Genomic DNA, 16,415 nt, shown 5'->3' on the forward strand with positions numbered 1-16,415 from the left:
CTTCCGATTGGAAAAAAATTGTGCTGAATTATCTGGGTTTTTTCAGGTGAACAAACATACTTTAAAGATCTGACTAACATGAACTTTTCTTTAGAGTCATTATGATTTGAACATCACTCCTCAGAGGTACATGGTTAATGGAAGATATTTTTAGTTCTTCCATATCATGGAACCAGAGTAACTGAGGTGGATTCTTCTCAAAGGTCTTAATTTTTTATATGGGTGAATCTTGCAAATGATTCAGACTTACTGGCTGCTGTGACAACTGTGACCCTATCCTAGACCTTTTCTGGCTGAACTAACAGATGGCCACGTGCTGGCTTAAGATCAGAGGTTAGGCAACTGGAAATTATTCCTCTGTCATAGACAGGCCATTGCCTTCTGTTCTGTGACATTAAGTTCATCCTCTTATGGGAGGGAAAAGATCTATTTTTTTGGTTCATTTTAGATGTTAATAAGAGGCAAATGGTTTCTTCAGTGTTGAAGGAAAGTGTGTGATCAAAGTAAGTTTTGTTTTTTTTTTACTTGGTAGTTTTATTTTTTTCCCAGTGAAGGTTCTTTTGGATGCAGCTGGTTGGAAAATATTAATTAATTAATTAATTAATTGCACATTTCAGGTAATTAATTAATTAATTACTTGAAATGTCATCTACTAAGTTCTTGGAAAGTGTTGACTAATTGTGGACTACTTTGTGGTTATACCTGTATTGATTGCAATTTCTAAATTATCAGGATTCCTTAAACTAATAGATGGGTGCTTCTTTTAAACTTAAAGACTTGAACTAGCAAACTGCACCTGTGTTTTGGTGGGCAGGTTGTGCATAAATGTATCACAATGTCTTTCATGGGACTTATGATGACATATAAAATGCCAAGCTTTCTTTGATGTGTTTTGTGTTTCTTCACAGTCTCTCAACCAGCATGCTTTCGCTCTCTTCAGGCAGCAGCCCTGGTTCTCTTGCATCTAGTAGAGGATCTCTTGCTACCTCTAGCCAGGATTCTTCCACCTCAGCCAGTTTTACTGATCTGTATTATGAGCAGTTGGAACAGCTGGATTCTGAATATCAAAACAAAGTGGACTTTTTACTTTTGGAGGGAGCCACTGGATTTAGGCCTTCTGGCTACATCACCACTATTCATGAGAACGAGGTAGCAAAAACTCACAAAACAGATGCCACCAGTCGGATCCAGGCATTAAGATCATCCTTATCAGGGACACCCAAATCAATGACATCATTGTCTCCAAGGTCATCCTTGTCTTCCCCCTCTCCACCATGCTCGCCACTAGTATTAGATCCACTTTTAGCTGGAGATAACTTTTTGAGCCATATGGACTTTGAAGATACAGAAATAAATACAAGTTTTTCTGAACTCACTCTACATACTGGCAGTAGTGGCTATAGACTAGAAGAGCCTATGGCTGAGGACAAACATCGTGGCCAAGGTATAGTGACAATTCAAATGACTTTAAAATGCTTTATTAAAAATGTTTAAATGTTTTTTTAACAGCAAAGGAATAAGCTAAAAATAAGACATTATGAACTTTGGTTATCTAACTATATGTTCTACCTTTATTGGAAAACAAGTTGATAAGTTTAATTCATGTCCAAGAATGCTTTACTTGAGTCCTACAAGTGACTCTGTAGAATTTTAAAATTTTAGTGCCTAAGTAAGGCTGCCCAGTTCCCCACCAGCATAGTGGTTTGTCACTTACATGCACAAAACATAAATTTTATTACTTGTATTCAAAACATGGAATAAAGTATTTAAAATTGAATGCCCCAAAAGGACATATGGAGAAAAAAAACAGCTTGGTGTCTGAAATCTGTGGGGAGACTGGGGCAAGTTAGTCAACAGTTAAAAAACAAATGAAGAAAAACATCCTGGGAGAATGCTAGGTCTTGTTTTGCTCCCTGTAAAATCAGTGGTAGCACTTCCATTGATTTCAGTGGAGCAGAGATGGCTAGCTTGAGCTTTGAGCACTATCTGTTTTGATATCTTAGTCTCTTAGCAACAATAACTTGTTTAGATAATAAGCTCTGCAAAATAAAACATTTAGAAATACTGGAAGTTCTGGTAAATAGGTTCAATCCAAGAGTAAACATTTTCCTCTTCTGAACCTATTGGCCCTACATAAATGCATTAAGAACATCAGATAACAATTAGCACAATTGATCCATGAAGACAGAGCCCATGACCTCTTTGGATTCCCATTGATTTCAGTGGTGGTGAGACCTGTGTGAACAAAGTGGTTTTACTTGGTACTGTAGTGAAGGAAAAAAAAAAGTCATACTAGTGCTGTAGGTACCTACATATTAGGGTTGCGCGAAGCGCCGGGCCGTATTCAGTCTGATTCGGGGGACGGTGATTCGATTCGTTGCTTTGGATCATTGTTCTGATTCGTTTGAGCCGAATCTGAAGATTCGATTCCGAGTCAGAGAATCAGCGATTCAGACATAGACGCAGCTTTATATGTTCTTTCTACATACCTCAAGGTACCAGGTGCAGTTCATGTATGCTGAGATGATGGGGCAGATGGAGCATCCCACAGGAACATAGGGGGGCCCCCCACCAAAAGTACTTCTGGTCCACTTCCAGGTCCACAGCTGAGCGCATGGGGGACCCCCCGCTATGCTCCCATGGCTCAGCGATCGACCACGGGGGGACCCCAAGTGCTGCCCCAAACCCAGTTGCCAACCCGGGCGGGAGCAGAGGGGTCCCCTGTACACTCCATGGCAGACCCAGAAGTGGTGCCCCCACCTGAACTCCTGTGAGATGCTCCATCCCCCCCACCATCTCAGCATTCATGAACTGCTTAGTACCTTGAGGTATGTAGAAAGACCTCAAGGTCTTTGTCTATGTCTGAATCGCTGAATATCTCCAAATCAAATCAGAGACTTCCGATTCAATTCAGAGACATCAGTGGGTTTCCTGATTTGACTCGGATTCGGAGATTTGGCTGCTGAATTGGGCTGAATCTCCACCAAATTGAATTAGCGAACGAAGCTTTGCACAGTCCTGCTGCATAGCTTGCTGAATACTGCAGTAGAAATTGGGATGTATGTTGTAGACATGATGGTCTAAGAAAGAGACAAACAAAGCTCTTGGGTTAGAGGCAATATCTTGTATTAGACCAACTAATAACCAAGAAAGAAGAAATTTTACATCAGACACCTCCAGAGACAAAGTCTGCCTAATCTGCATATCACAGAGCAACTCTTTCACAAAAGGACTCTGAGCAACCCAGGGGAAAAAAAAACTTCCATGGTCTACCTCCCCTGTGCGAAATGAAGTTTCTTTTCTACCTGGGAGAACTTCTACAGTCTCTGAATTCACCTCAACCTGCTGAAGAGTGTTTGGACCTGAAAGCTTGCAAAGACAATTTTGCTGCTATTTAGTCGCTCTAATAAAAGATATCACCTCTAACCCAAGAGCTTTGTTTTGCAAAAGTAAATGGGTTTTGAGCCCTTCTGATGCTTCATTTCATGGATATCCTGAAAGAACTCTGTGATGTACAGGAACTAGTGAAGTGTGATCGCTATTTGTTTCCATCTTGCATCTGAAATTGTTCTCATTTGTAGGCTTCAGCTGACAAAATATTTAAAATTCTATTGAAGAGATGAGCTGAGGCTTTCCCCCTTCTCTGCGCTCTCCCATCCCCTTAGAAATAGATATGCTGGGATTTGAGTGTAAAGGAGCAATTAGTCCTGTTAAAACTGGACACTGATTAGTTTTCACCTTTTGAGCACTTCAAGATTTGTCAAGGCTATTAAAGTGAAAGCTAAGGTGTTAAGCAGATTAAGTGATTATCGCTATTATTCAGTCAGCAGACAAAATAATCACCATAAGTAGTTTATTTCAGGGGTATAATGAGCAGAGGTTTCACTTTCTAGGCATTACTCACAATTGAGTGTAATGCTAAAATGGTGTGGCTGATAGTTAGTACTTGGCTTCAAGGGACAATGTCTGCTCACATGTTCTTACAAATAGAATTAAAGTATATCTCTGAGGGTTGGGGGGTTTTTTTGTTTATTTTCTTTTAACAACCTGATGAGGTTTTTGCTGCTTTTATATTTAAATGTGCTTCCTCTTTTAACATTAAGAATGGTGGTTTAGGTTCCATCTGTATTACTGGTAAGTTTCAAACGTGGAGCGAGTGCATTGGGCCATAGCATGACCTAAATGCAGAGTAGGTCCACTAGTAGGACCCCTACTAGATGGGCATAAACAATTGGTGACAGACAGGGGGGACAAGGCTGAACTCCTCAATGAGTTCTTTGCCTCTGTGTTCCTAAGTGAGAGGCAAGACAAGTCTCTCACTGGGATTGTAGAGAGGCAGCAGCAGGACGCCAGACTACCAAGCATAGACCCTGAGATGGTGCAGAGGCATTTGGAGGAACTAGATGCGTTCAAGTCGGCAGGCCCGGATGAGCTCCATCCGAGGGTACTGAGGGCACTGGCTGAGGTCATTGCACAGCCACTGGTGGGAATATTTGAACACTCGTGGCACACGGGCCAGTTGCCGGAGGACTGGAAAAGGGCCAAAGTGGTACCCATTTTCAAGAAGGGGAGGAAGGAGGACCCAGGCAACTATAGGCCAGTTGGTCTCACCTCCATCCTTGGCAAAGTCTTTGAAAAAATTATCAAGGCTCACATTTGCGAGAGCCCAGCAGGAAAAATTATGCTGAGGGGAAACCAGCATGGGTTTGTAGCAGGTAGATCATGCCTGACTAATCTAGTCTCTTTTTATGACCAGGTTACAAAACACCTGGCAGGAGTAGGGGTAGATGTCATTTACTTAGACTTCAGGAAGGCCTTCGATACGGTATCCCACACCATACTGGTGAACAAGTTAAGAGGCTGTGACTTAGATGACTGCACGGTCCGGTGGGTGGCGAATTGGCTAGAGGGTTGCACCCAGAGAGTCATAGTGGATGGGTCGGTATCGACCTGGAAGGGTGTGGGCAGTGGGGTCCCGCAGGGCTCAGTCCTTGGACCGATACTCTTCAATGTCTTCATCAGCAACTTGGACGAAGGAACGAAGTGTACTCTGTCCAGCATACCTACTGCCTAGGAAATGACCTGCTTGGTGGCATGGAAGCAGAAAGGGATCTTGGAGTCCTAGTGGACTCCAAGATGAACATGAGTCGGCAGTGTGACGAAGTCATCAGGAAAGCTAATGGCACTTTATCGTGCATCAGCAGATGCATGACGAACAGAACCAAGGAGGTGATAATTCCCCTCTATCAGGCACTGGTCAGACCGCAGTTGGAGTACTGCGTGCAATTTTGGGCGCCGCCCTTCAAGAGGGATGTGGATAACCTGGAGAAGGTCCAGAGAAGGGCCACTCGTATGGTTAAGGGCTTGCAGGCCAAGCCCTATGAGGAGAGACTAGGGCACCTGGACCTCTTCAGCCTCCGCAAGAGAAGGTTGAGAGGTGACCTTGTGGCTGCCTATAAGTTCATCATGGGGGAACAGAAGGGAATTGGTGAGGCTTTACTCACCAAGGCGCCCCTGGGGGTTACAAGAAATAATGGCCATAAGCTAGCAGAGAGCAGATTTAGACTGGACATTAGGAAGAACTTCTTCACAGTTCGAGTGGCCAAAGTCTGGAACGGGCTCCCAAGGGAGGTGGTGCTCTCCCCTACCCTGGGGGTCTTCAAGAGGAGGTTAGATAGGCATCTAGCTGGGGTCATCTAAACCTAGCACTCTTTTCTGCCACGCAGGGGGTCGGACTCAATGATCTACTGAGGTCCCTTCCGACCCTAACATCTATGAATCTATGATGGGACTCGGCAAAATTTACCCCTAGAGAAGTCAATGAGGACAAATTCTGCCCATTGCTTCTATATTTCACAGTTTCAATTGGCTTTGAAAAAGCAATTGTGCATGAGTGATACTGGGGATTAGTGTGATAGCCAATCTTTAGATTCATATTGGCCTTTCATGTATGACTCGAGTACTGTTTTAGAGTCTGCAGCCCTGTCAGGGAGTGGTACAAGCTTCTTACAGGGAAGATACCCCATCAGGGATATTGTAAGGCACAGAGACCCAGTTCTCTTTGATTCAGTTTCTGATTCTGGGAATGGTTCTGTTATCTTTATAAATCAGGAAATTTGTGCTTGAGCTGCGTATTTGGTATTAGTGGTGATTTTACAAAAGAGGCATAATGGTATCAGATAGAGTTCTGTGTGCATAGTAATAATTGAACTTGAAGTCATAAAAAGAACACACAAAGATTAAAAAGTAATCTGCATTGTTGGTAACTTTCTTTCACTTTTATGGGCTGTATTTGAATGAAAAATAATCCAATTACATGATACATTCTATATACTAGTTTCTGGCCCTGTCCTGACAAAATTACGTCAGGGATTTGATACAAAGTCTGAAATGAACCTAGAGAAAAATTCTCTCCTTTTCAGGTTCATTGTGAAAGGCATCACTCCGCCAACATGGTGTCCCACTCTTAGAGGCAATGGACTGACAAAAAACACAGCAGAAGATTTATTTATATTTTGATATTAGATCTAGTTCGTTTGTAACATCTCTAATATTAGGTTCATATTATTTCAAAGTCAGCACATGTTAAATGGTATCACATGGAAAAATATATAGGTACTATATTCTGTCAGATGAAATTTAAAAGCTGTGTTGGTCCATCAGTTTTTAGACAGAATTCCCTGCTGGAATTCAGTGAGGACCATTGACTGTCTAAATCTTTAAAATAAACTTTCCGAAGCACTTACTCTGCAGCTTCCTGCTCATGTGACTAAGGATTTGCAGGGCTGGACCCTAATTCCTTCAGTATAAAAGTCCAAAAGTCCAGTGTAGGTTAGAAATGCATTAACCAGTCTGGAAGAGTTCTGACTGAACCTTTCTTTAGATCTAAGAATGTCCAGAGAGCATTTTCCCACGTTGTTCAGCATTGTGCAGCCTCTGCACTACTTGTGTCCGGCAAGGTCAAGGGCATTTCCATATACAGCCAACGGCTTCACAGTGTTTCTGGCCAAAACAGCAGCTCAAGGTGCCAGTCTTCTCCTGAAATCACTTTTAGTAAGATGCTCTGTCCTGGCATAGATAAATACTCAGATCCAGTGCTGTAGTAAGGTGGGGAGGGGAGGGCAGGTGACCACCCTGAGCGCCAAAGTGAAAGGGTGCCAAGAGGCACTGCCCAGCCGGGGTGGAACACGGGATGGAGCCACGAGCAGCTCTTTTGGGAGGGCTCAGGGTTGGGGGAGAGCGGCTTCTGCTGCTGTGTGCACTCCTGGGCAAGTATGGGGGAGCATGTGCCCCCCAGATCTGTGTGCAAGGCAAGGGTGGGCTGCCACTGTGGGATTTTCCCCAGGTGCCAAACTTCTTTGCTACTGCACTGGTCAGATTCTTGAACCCTGTCTGAAGCCAAATCTCTGAAATGTTCATCTTTTAAAATGGTTCCTAAATAATTATCTCAATTTTATATTGAGTTAGTAGAGAAACATTATCTACTAGTACATGTTACTGTTTTTTTTAAAAAAAACCTCTGACACGTAACTCTTTTAGGAGTTGGGCTGAGTGCCTTTTCATGTGTTCCCCATTAACTGAGGAGGTTTATTTTTAAAACTTTGTTGGCTTCTTGGGTTGTGGAGCAGTCTGGGACTGGCATTCACAGACAGTCCTGACTTTATCAGCTCCATTACACTAACTCTGAATGGGAAACCCTTTCTTCTGGGAGTGTCCCCAGTTGTGTATCAAAGCCCACAAAGATATTTAGAGACTTCTCTATTACAGGTGTCTCTACTACATCCATTTTCCATAGCACTCAACACCAAGTATCTAAGCAGGTGGCCATAATATTTAACTTCCTATTTTACTGATTTTTTTAATGTAATATCTAGGAACTTCCCAGACAAGAGAACAGGATCCATATCCTGAAAAACCTGATGCAATTTTTGCTTTCAGCCTACCCAGGGCTCCCCCCCCCCCCTGCCACTGTGGTTCAGTCCCATTTTTTTGGCCTGCCATTGCTGAGTTCCAGCTAAGCAGTTTTCTTCATAGAAGTACAAAAAAAAAAGGATCCATTTTGAGCACCAAAGACCTGGCATGTAGCCCTCCGAATAATGTCTGGCTTTGGACTGTCTCTGTTCAAGGAAATTTGCATTGGTAACACAAGACTGTAGCTCCTGCCACCTGAAAGAAGTTGGTATCCAGAATTTGTATGTAGAAGAAAGCAGAAGCAAAATGAAATATTTTAATAGAATTAAGCATTCTTTCCCAATGACAGGGAGGGAGAAGAAGGGGAAAAAATGCAATGGGACCAGTTTGCAAAATAATGCTCTCTCTCCAAAGCAGAAATAGTTCTGTATATAGTGGTTCTAAATAAAATTCTTTCATCCTTTTTGGCTACAAGGCACTCAGCTGAAGTGATCCAAAACAGAAGCTTTATGGGCTGAAGTGTTCACATGGCATTGGTTAATAGAAGGGAGAGAAAAAGCTCAAGTGGACAGGGAACAACTTGTGGTGGTGTTGTTTAACAAAGAAGTTTTTTAATACAAAAAAATCTAGCTTTACATATACTGGGAGCAGTACATGTCTGAACTGATTTGAGCTATAAAGCAAGTCAGGAGGGGAAAATAATTTTCATATTAAAAGCTTTGGAATAATGAACACATAACAGTAATACAGAGAGAAACAGAAAACTTAATCTTGGCAACCCTTATTTTCAAAGAATGACTAGATAGGGCTTGCTTCCATACCTATAAGGTGCATTTACATGAGACACTTTAATACGCATTAATTTAATACCCAGTAAAGCATCACCTTCTATACATGTGCAACAATACCTGAGCAATATAATAGTCTAATGCACCATTTTCTAGTACCTGTAGGTACAGGTACTTGAAAAACGGTACATTTAACTAATGCGCCATACCACACGTGTAAATGCTGACCAGGATCAATTTGCATCCGGTCAGCCTAGGCCACAGGGGACCACAGGGAGCGAGGAGAGCTGTTGCGGGCGCTGAACAGCTGCCTCCCGGGCATGTGGACATTAGGGCAATCTCATTCTCCCCGTAGCTGTGACGGAGCTGCCCACAGAGCCAGGACAGCTCCCCCACCCTCCAGAGCTCAGTGCTAAGCCCCCTGGTACCGTCTGCCAGCCCAGGGCTAACACCCAGGGGAGTGGAGCTCCCCCTGCCTGCTGCAGGGGGGCAGAATAGGGCAGGAGCAGCCTGTGCTCAACTTGCTCCCGATGGGGGCACAAGTGTAGATGTGCACTGGGGAGTACTTTAATGAGCCTGAATTTTCTTCACAAAAATTCAGGTTCATTAATTTTACGTGTAGACATGCCTACTGGGTAGTTCTGTGTGCTTCAATTGGATACAATAGGAGTAAAGCCTCTAATGATGGCACAAGATAAATGTTTGAATGTAAAATACAGTCCTCAAACTTACTGTTTGGCTTTTTTCCAATTAATGACTGATCTCTTATGTTGTGAATGTTTTCTAGCTAGTTTTTATGTGCTAAGATTTATGAAAATGTCAGTAAGAGGGGAAAAAATAGAAGGATACAGGAGAAAATATCCCTAAGCCGCATCTTATAAAAAAAAAAATAACATTTTGACTATATAGTCCTCAGCTGAATCTCTGAAAAATTAATCTATTTTAATTTATAGGAGTTGCCTATATTGCTCTCCTTGTTTTATTGTAAACCAGTTTCTCTTATAAATCTTGTTACCTTCTTATGACTTTCTATAATACTCTGGCTTAATTTTTTTTTTTTTAACTTGCTCTCTCCTCTGTCCTTTTCTCTTGTTCATTGGATTTGTAGTTTTCACTTATCTTCCCTGCAAGTAAATTCCAGCTCTAGCAGCCTCCTTAGATACATTGTTCAGCCAGAGCCCAGTTGTTCAGGTTAACAGGTTCTTTTGTTCTGCATCTTCCTCCAGATGGAGTGAATGATACCATCAAGACCTTGTCTAACCATGGCTGACTCGCTATACCAAATAAGAGTTTTAGTTGTACTGCAATTTCATAAAATTAATCAGCACTCATAAATTGCACAAGGAAATATTATCCAAATCATCACAGATGCCAAACTGCCTTTATGCTTCCCTCTCTACCATTGAGTGGCTGCTTGGTGGCTTCAGTATATTTACCAGAGGATGACCATCCCTATCACAATCAGTACAATTGGTATTGTTGCCTGCAATCATATTGGCACTCATAGAATAGGATTCCAGGATTAAGCAGGCAATGAACTTCCTCTTTAGCTCAAGTGGTCAGAGTTGAGGCACCCTGTCAGGTAAAGCCTGGGTTGTGCTGCAGTGTCTGGTCTGACCATGTACGTCCATGTAGAGAAGCAACTTTCCCTTCTGCTGCTTATGCTGTTCCTGCTGTTTGGCTGAAGAGACACTTTGACAGCCTTGGAGACTAAGATCTGGCACCATTTACCAGCACTAATTTAACACCAGATAAGGACTTAGATCCCAGACATGAGACATTCCACTTCCATCTGAATTCAGGAGCCTATTATCACTTGATGACCCTTGACTGCACAGGGTAGTTGTTGATGCTGCCATCTCCTTTTCATTAACGCTTTTGTTTTTCCTTCTTGCATTTTCCGATAGGTGTAAATACAGTTGGAGGGGCTGCACTGAAGGTGGCATGCGTGTCAGCTGCCGTGTCTGATGAATCTGTTGCTGGAGACAGCGGGGTATATGAGGCATCTGCACAAAGGTATAATCTAGGTCTCTGTGTAGTACATTCCCATACATATGCTGATACTAAGTCAACATTGTCAGGTGCTATTTTATTGTTGTCTGCAGGTCAGTGATTAAGGCTTTCCAAGATTTTAGACCATTTCTTCAAAAATTATAAAGAGGCTGAATTATACTACAATGCTTTGTGAAATGAAAGTTTGTTTTGCACTGTGAAAGCCACTATTTTTCTCCATGCCAATTGTCATAGGTTGAAACCTTGTGGAAATTATCAGCTGAATTAAGTTAAGCAATTTCTGGGAATGAGGCTATTGGAAAAATGTTGTTCTCATAGGATCATAAAAAGTAAGGCAGGAAGGGACCTCACAAGATCATCTAGTCTAGTCCCCTGTTTATGGCAGGATCATCCCTGACTAAGCTGTTTCAGCCAAGTGTCTGTCCAACCCGCTCTTGAAAATGTCCAGGGATGAAGGTGCCATCGCTTCTCTAGGTGCCTGTTCCAGTGTTTGACCACCTGCGTAGTCAGAAAGTTCCTCCTAACCTCCAACCTATATTTCCTCTGTTGAAGCTTGAGGCCATTACACTTACTCCTATTCCCTATGGCCACAGAGAAAAGCCCATCTCCATTCTCTCTGTTATAGTCCTTCAGGTATTTGAAGACTACTATCATACCCTCCCCCAGTCTTCTCCTCGCCAGGGTAAATAGCACTGTTCTTTCAGCCTTTCCTCAGAAATCATGCTTCCCAGGCTGCTAATCATTTTTGTCATTCTGTGCTGGACTTTCCAATCTGTCCACACCCTACCTGCAGTGTGGGGCCCAAAACTGGACACAGTACTTCAGGTGTTGAACAAAAGTGAATAGAGTTTTGCCTTTGTTAAAAAATATTGTTAATCTCAGAACAGGAATTATAAATCTGGCAGAGGAGTGGCCTTCATGTCAAGGGTTTGTCTTTTGTTGTCATGTAATTTTGGGTGAAAATACACCCAAGTTTAGTCAAGTTTTTAATACTTTGAAAAATCAACGTTTGCATGTGCTCAGTAGAGACTTTCAGAGTTTTATGCTGAGTATGGAAATTTAGATATGTTCCAGCCTGTAAGTGAACAGGGTTTCCATGCAGTCACTATTCTGGGCATCTTATCTGATAGCAGGTAGCGTGTCTCCTATGCTTTCAGTGACCCTTCTGCTGGACTTGAAAAAAACAAAGTGCCCGATTGAAATGCAGAAGTGGCAAGCAGAACTTGTAAGGGAATTTGATTACGGCAGGGTTGGGACTGAAGCCTGACAAGAGAAGAAAAGGAACTGGAACAGTCTGGGGAGAGTGGGACTGAGAACCAGTGGGGTATGTTGAAAGCAGTAGTGCGGCTGAGGATGGTTGGTCTGAAAAGACATTGAGCTGCAAAGAGGGAACTGAAACTGTCTGAGCAATGAATTGCTAATGAGGCAAACACTGGCACTAGATGAGGAGGCCAGGGAGGGAGTCTGGCAAGGGCAGGCATGGGATGGCAACCAGAGCCAGAACAGAGGAGAGAGAAACTGAGTTTATGAAGAACTGGAACCAGGGGATCCAGTATTGGTGTGGGCAAAAGACTGGTTCTAAGGAACTAGACAGCAGTTGATGGCACACTAGTGAGAGGGAAAAGGGGGAGGTACAAAGGAGTGAGACCGGGACTTGCTGTGGCCAGAGACTAATACTAGGATAAGAAGGCAAGGAGCAGAGACTGGAACTGGGTAGGAGAGGAGACTTGGTTAAAGAGGGTGGGGAAGAAAATGGTCTGGGACAAAGCCAGCTTAGATGGGCAGGGCATGAAGCACTTTAGGAAACGGAAAGAAGAATCTGTGTCCATATGCGAATGTCCCTTCAAATACTGGCATGGAACAATGAAACCTTACGTCTTGCCATTCCTTTTTTGTCAGCAAATACCTGAAACCCTCTAGCAAAGTTCCTGTATCCTCTTGCCATTCTGCAGTGGTGGTCCCACCGAGTGTGACACGCCACCACTCATAACCGTTTATTCCATCTGATCAAATAGCAAAGCTTTATTTGGTGGATAAGAAGATTCTAGTCCTGCTCGTGACCCACAGGGTGCCACATGATAGTCTTTCAGTTTTTTCATTCAAGCCTAAGAAATCACACACAGAAACTATCTTAATGTTTCCATCTTAATAATGTTAAGTACCCAAAATGCAGGGGATGCTGATTGGCAGAGAGGGACAGGGACACAGAAGTCAGCCCTTTCAGCCAGCCAGCAGCGGAGGAGAGGTGGGTAGTTGCCATCTTAGCTGCTGTCTTTCATGCTGGCACCTCTCTCCATTCCAGTGGGGTGCAAGCCTGGGCTGCTGACTCCACCTGGGGAGCCAGCATTTCATTTTTACTAATTTTTTTCCATGCAAAATCATAGGAAATGCCAGTTTTCACGGTGATCGCAGAAATTGCCTTTTCCTGTGGTTTCCCTGAAAATCATGAATTGTGTAGATAACTATGCATATACAGTATTGACTTCCATGAAAAGCTACTTTTTTCTTCACAGGGCTACGTGCTGCTCATTTAATGAACAGCTATGCATAATTTTATTTTTTTCTCACTTTTCATTATATGGTTCTTTTCTTAGTTTCCTACATACTAAACTAGTAGGAACAATTCCAACTAAATCTAAATTTTGCAGAAAAGCTGTTTTTATCAAAACTGATACAATTGCAACAAAGTTTTTTTGTGAGGAAGGTATTTTGGATCCAGGCTTCATTCCAGTGCAGCACAAAAGCAAACTCTAAAACCTCCAAATTGCTGCAAAACAGTATTGTGCTCTAAACAGCACATTTGCAAATACTGTTTTTGGTTGTCCAGTTTGGGATGTCCTATACCTGTATTTTTGGACAGTACTTAAACATTAAGAGCTACGTAATGCTGAAGTTCAGTTCCTACTATCTTTAGTAGGTATAGATATTCAGCATTTCTGTGAATTAGACCAGAGGGTCTAAAGTCAGGTAGCCAAAAGATGAGAATTACCCAGTAGGTAGCCACCTTTGAAAAAAATTGATATTAAGTTAATTACCTACCATCATAGAGGAATTTCACTGGCACAGGCGATCCAGTTCAGGACATTATGCAATTGCCTTAACTATAAGACTGATACTGTCATTCTGCGATCCCCTATTTTATTCACTCTATCTTCCAACTTCTGAAACACGAGAGAGGGTCCTACAGACAACAACCTCACTATACAACCCTGATTTATTTTGAGAACAGCTCCATCCTTTGCATTGAATGAAGTAGTAAGCTGGCAGAAAAGAACTGTTTACATGATCATGTAATGAAAGCTGTGTCCTTATATATATACAGAGGTTAATTTAATTTTAGTATTTTCTGTCATTTGAGTTCTTCACTTGGAAGCGTAATATTTTTTTAACCTGGTTTTTGGGTGTGTAGTGTAGATTAGAAAGGGAGATGCATCTGAGCCAGTATTCCAAAACTGCAGAGAATTTTAGGTAGTGCTAAGTAATTTGCACCCTTTAGAATATTTGTTGATTTCAGCACTGAGTTCATTAACACACAACACGTGTAACGCTGGATTTCATAGAAAGTGTGTACTTAAGCTTTGGGCATGTTGCAACACCACTGCTATAATCCTGCTGACTCTATGTTAGCAATACATTAAAAATGTCAAAAAGAAGGTCAACAGACTTCATTTTCCAACTTAGTTTTGTGCACATTTGAAAATTTTAGAGGTGGGGAAAAGACCAAATGAGCTGTTTTAGAAAGGATTAGTTAAACACTGCAGTGTAGTAACTCAGACCTTTCTGTTAAACTATTAGAAAAGAATTGTCTATATACAATCCTGATTTTTTTTTTTTAATTTGACTGTTTTTGCTGCCTTGCATTAGAGACCCCAGTATAGCATTTACTATCTGACTTTCTGTTGCTTTTGAGAAATTAGCTGCATTAGCCATCCAAAGTGCTCCAATACACACCCCCTTTTGAGAAGGTCTCTTACACATAGCCATTCCCTGTTAGCTGGCCCCAACTAGTGCTATAGAGCTCCCCAACTGGCATGGAGGAATTTGTGAGGTAGCTTTCACTCCCTGATTTGTGGTTCCCTGTCTATTGCATGTCTGTTGGCAGTGCCAGGGTGGGGGCATGTGACTTGCTTGCTATTATGTAGCTGTGATACGTTCACTGGAAGGTGTTTATTGTGCTTTGCTTTTCTTAGCAGGATTTTTTTAAAGTTAAAAAGTGCTAACCGCTTTTAACAAACCAACATGCCCATTCCCCTCCAAATTTTGTGTGGAGGGGAGAAAAACATGTGGCACTAGAATTGCCTACATCTTCCTGAAGCTCCAGCAGGCCCTTAATTGTCCTTGGTTCCTTTCAGGGCATGTGTTTCAGAAACGATGGTGTTTGACAGTGATGATATGGAAGCAGCTGGGACTGCCAAAGTGCAAATTGCTATGAAGTAAGCTGGGTGGCTATCCTTGAGGGTCTTTTCTCCCTCTCCCTCTCCCTCTTGTACCTGCTTTCATATTTCCTTGATTAATCTCTGTGCAGCTTTATGAACTGGACACTTAGGGTCTGATTCTCCTCTCATTAATGCAGTGGAAATAGTGCTGCATGCTGGTGTAAATCATCAGTGAGAGAATTGAGACCCTTTGTCTTCTGGTTTTATTCCTGGATTAGAAATGAATAAGGATTTGTTCTCTCAAACAGCTTACTTCCCTTCTGGGCCAACTAACAGTATAACCAATAACAAAACTGACAAAGCTGGCCACCCCATCTGAATATCAACGGTAGCAATAAATGTTATCAAGCAAGGTGGGCATAGAGGAGGGTTGACTGAAGTGCCTTGTGAGCTCCTCAGATATAGCAATGAAGAAAATAGCTAGCATAAGACTATTTGATTTTGTTTAGCTACTGATATCAAGAACTGTAAGTTCAGCTTCAGAATGTCTCATTCACTGAGTATCTCAAAGCATTATTTATGTCTTCTGATACTGTTTTTACCTTAAAAAATAGCATCTATATTAAGGTCTATGTAAAATCCTGTTAGGATTATTATTGCTAAATTCTAGTACAACATGGTAACACCAATTTAACATTCTGGTTTAAATCTGTTATCTATCTCATCTGAATGTTTTGGTCCCTTTATATGTGCACTAGTTGCAAAAATGTTATGTGCTACTAAAATGCAATTGACTCAATTGTATGTAACAATCTATTAGAAACAATAATTTTCACACTCGCATGGGTAGTCGTCTCGTCTCTTGTCACATTTTAATATCTGAGTGCAGCAATTGTTTAAGCCTGAAAATCTGAATGTGTCTGAAAAGCACAACAGTTATTTCATTGTGTTAAAGGCAGTTTTATCATTACAAATGTGATTATTCATATTTTTACAATTAATTTAGGTATGATGACAAAAATAAACAATTTGCAATATTAGTCATCCAGCTGAGTAACGTTCCTGCTCTGCTGTTGCATCAAGATCAGAAAGTGTAAGTAGTTGAAATAAACATACTAGAAATATTTGTAATATAGACTTCAGTGGGATCACACACTGTTTATTTTTCTAGTTCATGTAATACTTTAGTCCTCTAAGCACTTCCCTATTTTATCTTATATTTACTATCACTTATGAGCTCCTTCACCCATATATCAAAATTAAAAATTCACTTTTACTTATGATGATGTTTGTTAATCTTCCTTAACTGTATATATATTTACTACAA

At 41.6% G+C, this 16,415-nt stretch overlaps 1 protein-coding gene across 7 annotated transcripts in view; it reads left to right on the forward strand.

The window, feature by feature from the left end:
- WWC1 (WW and C2 domain containing 1) overlaps positions 1 to 16,415 on the forward strand; it is a 110,810-nt gene that overhangs the window by 77,118 nt on the left and 17,277 nt on the right. For 6 of the 7 annotated variants that reach the window (XM_025205670.1, XM_025205663.1, XM_025205667.1 and 3 more), the window contains 4 exons: positions 909 to 1,444; positions 10,607 to 10,715; positions 15,065 to 15,145; positions 16,095 to 16,181. In XM_025205670.1, coding sequence (XP_025061455.1) covers positions 909 to 1,444; positions 10,607 to 10,715; positions 15,065 to 15,145; positions 16,095 to 16,181 — 813 coding nt within the window. The remainder of the gene's footprint in view (positions 1 to 908; positions 1,445 to 10,606; positions 10,716 to 15,064; positions 15,146 to 16,094; positions 16,182 to 16,415) is intronic. The other variant, XM_025205672.1, reaches the window with a different exon arrangement.

The sequence above is a fragment of the Alligator sinensis genome, unplaced genomic scaffold (genome assembly GCF_000455745.1).
Source record: "Alligator sinensis unplaced genomic scaffold, ASM45574v1 scaffold7_1, whole genome shotgun sequence".
NCBI classification, from domain to species: domain Eukaryota; kingdom Metazoa; phylum Chordata; order Crocodylia; family Alligatoridae; genus Alligator; species Alligator sinensis.